The 4,089-nt window shown below is 34.0% G+C and overlaps 1 protein-coding gene across 1 annotated transcript; it reads right to left on the bottom strand.

Moving 5' to 3' along the window:
- Positions 1-879: 879 nt before the first annotated feature.
- Positions 880-4,083, bottom strand: LOC122270757 (dermonecrotic toxin LgSicTox-alphaIC1-like). Its single transcript, XM_043049369.2, has 2 exons — positions 3,533-4,083; positions 880-1,438 (listed from the first exon to the last, which is right to left on the bottom strand). The coding sequence occupies exons 1-2, from the start codon at positions 3,983-3,985 to the stop codon at positions 980-982; spliced, it is 912 nt and encodes a 303-aa protein (XP_042905303.1). The 5' UTR covers positions 3,986-4,083; the 3' UTR covers positions 880-979.
- Between the last annotated feature and the right edge of the window lie 6 nt (positions 4,084-4,089).

Below are 4,089 nucleotides of genomic sequence, written 5' to 3'. Positions count from 1 at the left end.
GTGTTAAGTAAGAAATATACAGTGAAAGAATTAAAATCTTTGTGAAAGAATATAGAACGTGTCTCTAAAAAATTGATATTTAAAGTGCTTGGCTTACTCGAAATAGAATGGAAAGAACATTCGCTCACGAAACAAATGCCACGTTTCAACAACCAATCAGGATCGAGATATCCACTTTACGTCACTTGCAGGCATCCATTTGCATTAAATTTGCCAAGCACACGCTCAAAACAAAATAGAATATTCAACTGTGAGTAGTTTCTCAATCTTTAGGAGCAACATGCCTTCGGTATATTCTCCCGTGCAAATGGCAAATTTCTGTCGTTCTGATAAAACAATTTCACTAAGAAATTCTAGCGAAATTATTTTATCAGAATGACAGTAATTTGTTATTTGCGCGGGAGAATATGCCGAAGGCATGGATTAACGCGAGTTTAGTATTTTATGGAGGGGTGAGAAAATAATCTCAAGGTCTTACATAAAATAGAAATCAACATTGTACGTACATAAATCAAACTTTCAGCCTCGAAGGGGCATCTATTACTTCATCACAAAGGGAGTGCAATGATTTAATGAAGCAGAAGACAGCACAAATGTCGACTCTGATTGAAAATGACCAAATAAAATTAAGTAAACTACAAGTAAAATAGAAATGACCCCCATGTCTCTATCCACCAACATGATTGGCATCTGCCTCAAATTGAATAAATTCTTTTTTGTTCATAAAAAAAGCGCCATCTTTTGGTCTAAATTTGAACTAATTTTGTATTGTAGATTTCAGTTTACAATGGTTCATATAGCGTATATACCAAATTTCTTCGATATATGACAATCAGAAATGATTTTAGCTTAGTATTAAAATTATAGCTTTGCTTCTAATTTAAGACTCTCAAACTGTGATTTATTTTATTTTTCATGACAAAAGAGCTTTGAAAAACATCTTTACATCAACAAAATTCTCCAACTAAAAGGTTATAAACTATCCTTGAAATCTCGCAAAGGGTTGGTCAGATACCGTTGCAGGGCGAAAACTTTTCTTGTATTTTGACTCGTTCAGCACCTCAACCAGATTTCGTGGAACATTCGTTATAAAACCATCAACCCCTAAATCCAAAGAACTCCTCAATTTAAATTTCGAATCAATTGTCCATTCATAAACTTTCTTTATGAATCCACCCGAGTTTCTGACTTTGATTTCAGCTTTCAGGCGCTGAACTGGATGAAGAGCACTGAAACAGTTTGTGGTACCGTCGCCAAGCCAAATGTTCGACACATTTAGCTCTTGAAATATTTCTTGAATGTCAGAAATGTGTTGAAGACCGCCGTCGAATCCAATATCCGTTAGACGAGATTCCTGATTCCTGTCTTTAAATTCTTGCAGAAATCCAGCAATCGCATCTTTTTTATCCACCTCGTTTATGTAAATTAGTGCCCTTACCTGCAATAAATAAATAAATAACTCTGGATTAATTCTGTGAAAGTAAAGCTTGTGTACAGGCATCCAAAGCAAATATCAATTGCTTTGAATGTCTGTTGAATAAAACTATTCATGCAATTAGCATGTTTATTCCAATGGTTTCGCATAGTGTTCCTATATTTAAACTAACTTTAAAGAGTTACTACAAACGGATTTACGATAGGTTGAGAGCCAAATTTACGAAACAAAAGTTTTCTCGAAGAGTTGACGAGATATTTTTATTCTGCGTAATCTCTAAATGATGTATAAGTATTCTTTTTCCTTGCTTTTAAAATACTTCTTAGCTATGCAAAATATCCATTACGGTGAAATTTGTCAAATTGTAAGTTGTAAGTTGACCATCAAAGTTGGCTACTATTACAAAGAGCCGAATATGTCTCGCATAATAAAAAGAAGTAAAACACATGAAACTTGACCACCAGTCTATCTTGCAGCTGAAATAATTCAACTTTGTCCAGGTGTGTTATTAAATGCTATTCTAACCCCTGTGTAAGTTGACCATCGAAAAGAAACTTTTTCCCGGAAATTTTCTATGCTATCATATTAAGTTGAGTATCAGAGTTTGACTGAATATTTGAAACAGTATTAAAAGCTAAGTTAAACTCCTTTCCGAATTCACCATGTATGGATTGGAGGATATTGCAACAAATAGGATTGTAAGTACAACAAATTTTTTTTTCCAATACCCACCTGGTGAATGACTTACATTCTGCAGGCAGTTAACGTTAACCCACCATATTAGGTGGGCCAACGTTGCTCCCACAGTAAGGACAGATAATACAGAGAAGGAAAGAACATCCATGCCTTGCCCGGGATTCGAACCCCGAACCTTTCTGATGCAAGGGCAGTTCCTTAACCTCTACACAGGCCGGTCGGCAGTGCAACAAAATACATTTCAAAACGCAGCAGGATATAATACCTTATACGTTTTCTGATTACATAAATCTTCTTGCATATATCTAACATGTACCACTAACATATAGGAATATATTTTTAATCTATTTAATTTATGCAACGAATTATAACTCATTCTGTTAATTATTATCTCTTAATTTTAAAGTCACGCTAAAAAAATTAACTTTTATCTTTATATTGTTTGATAATATAAAGAAATCCATGAATAACGTGACATAAAAATAACATGTTATAAGAATTGATAGATAAAAGCAACGAAATACTGACTCATCCCTCTCAATAAGTTGACCACCTCTCTTAGTTGATCCTGAAATAAATGCACCACAAGTGGTCAACTTACACAAGTTTCACAGTACAGTGTTAAAAATATATATATTTTGTGAATGGTTGGAGAAATCAATGATAACTATACTTGTACTTCAATCAAGTTACTTTTGTTATTATGTGATGAATAATTTTTCTCCGATGACGTAAGCCCCACCGGGGAGGGAATTTACAATCCAGCAACCTTTAACAACTCGTTTTTTTTTTTTTTTTTTTTTTTTTTTTTAAACGGTTTACCCCTTGACTGCAGCTGGTCGCAATTATAATGCAAGCTTTTATTTCACTTAGAATTTGCTGCTTTAACTAAAAAACGGTATAGATTGTTACAATTGATTATCTAGATTATTAAAAAAAGGTTATGATTATTATAATTACTTACTTTTTTATTATTTAAAAAAAATTAAAATATCAAAATAGGTCGTTAAAGGCCACTGGATTGGATGACTGAAAAATCACCTCAGAGGATATAGTCGTCTGTGAAATATGCGCAAAAAAATTAATTTTTGTATTGATATTTGATAAATCCTTTATTGCATATTGCAATGTTTTTTTTTAACGGCAGGCTTGCTCATTTAACATAACCCTAAGTTACGGGGGCGAGCAACATTACCCGCGCCACATTCCAGATTCACACACCAGATAATAACACATAAAGAGAAACATCCATGCCTTGAGCGGGATTCGAATTCGCAATTATTGGTTTCGAGAGGGCATATAAGGGAAGGCATATTGGAGATTTTACAGAAAAACAACACAACCTTAAAAACCAAGAAACTTTGAGTCTTAATAATTACTTATATCAGACACTAGACTCACCTCTCGTTCTCTTTTGCCATCAGTCCATAAGTAATCTAATATATGTCGTGCAATTTCACGCCCTGAAGTCCGAATATCTTTGGAGGAATCCAATTTCAAATCAAAAAATTGCATGATCAGTTTATTGTAGTAAGAATTTTTTGCTGAGGGATCTGTTATGTCCCGTAAGTATGTCAAGTATTCCGGCAATCGCACATGTTTATCACATATTCTAAAGCAATCTCCCGGACAACCGTGATAAAGCTCCTTTACTGAACCATTAGGAAAAAAATGAACGTCGGACTCTAAGACGTTGGCTCCTTCATCCAAAAATGGTATCACGTCTTCTATGCTATTTGCCATGTGCCCTATAATGTATACGGGTCTTTGTTCGTCTGCACTTGCACTAAACTTGAAAATGGAGATTGAAACCAAACAAAATAGAATACATATTGATGGAAATCTTCCAAGCATGGTGAGAAAGTTTTAATTCCAGTTGACACGAAAATATTTTTAAAAGATTCTCTTCCAATCCAATTTTCCCAACTATATAATACAAACTTTTTGGATAGCCTAGA

This window comes from Parasteatoda tepidariorum, chromosome 6 (genome assembly GCF_043381705.1).
Source record: "Parasteatoda tepidariorum isolate YZ-2023 chromosome 6, CAS_Ptep_4.0, whole genome shotgun sequence".
Taxonomy (NCBI): domain Eukaryota; kingdom Metazoa; phylum Arthropoda; class Arachnida; order Araneae; family Theridiidae; genus Parasteatoda; species Parasteatoda tepidariorum.
This window is presented reverse-complemented; position numbering and strand designations above follow the sequence as displayed.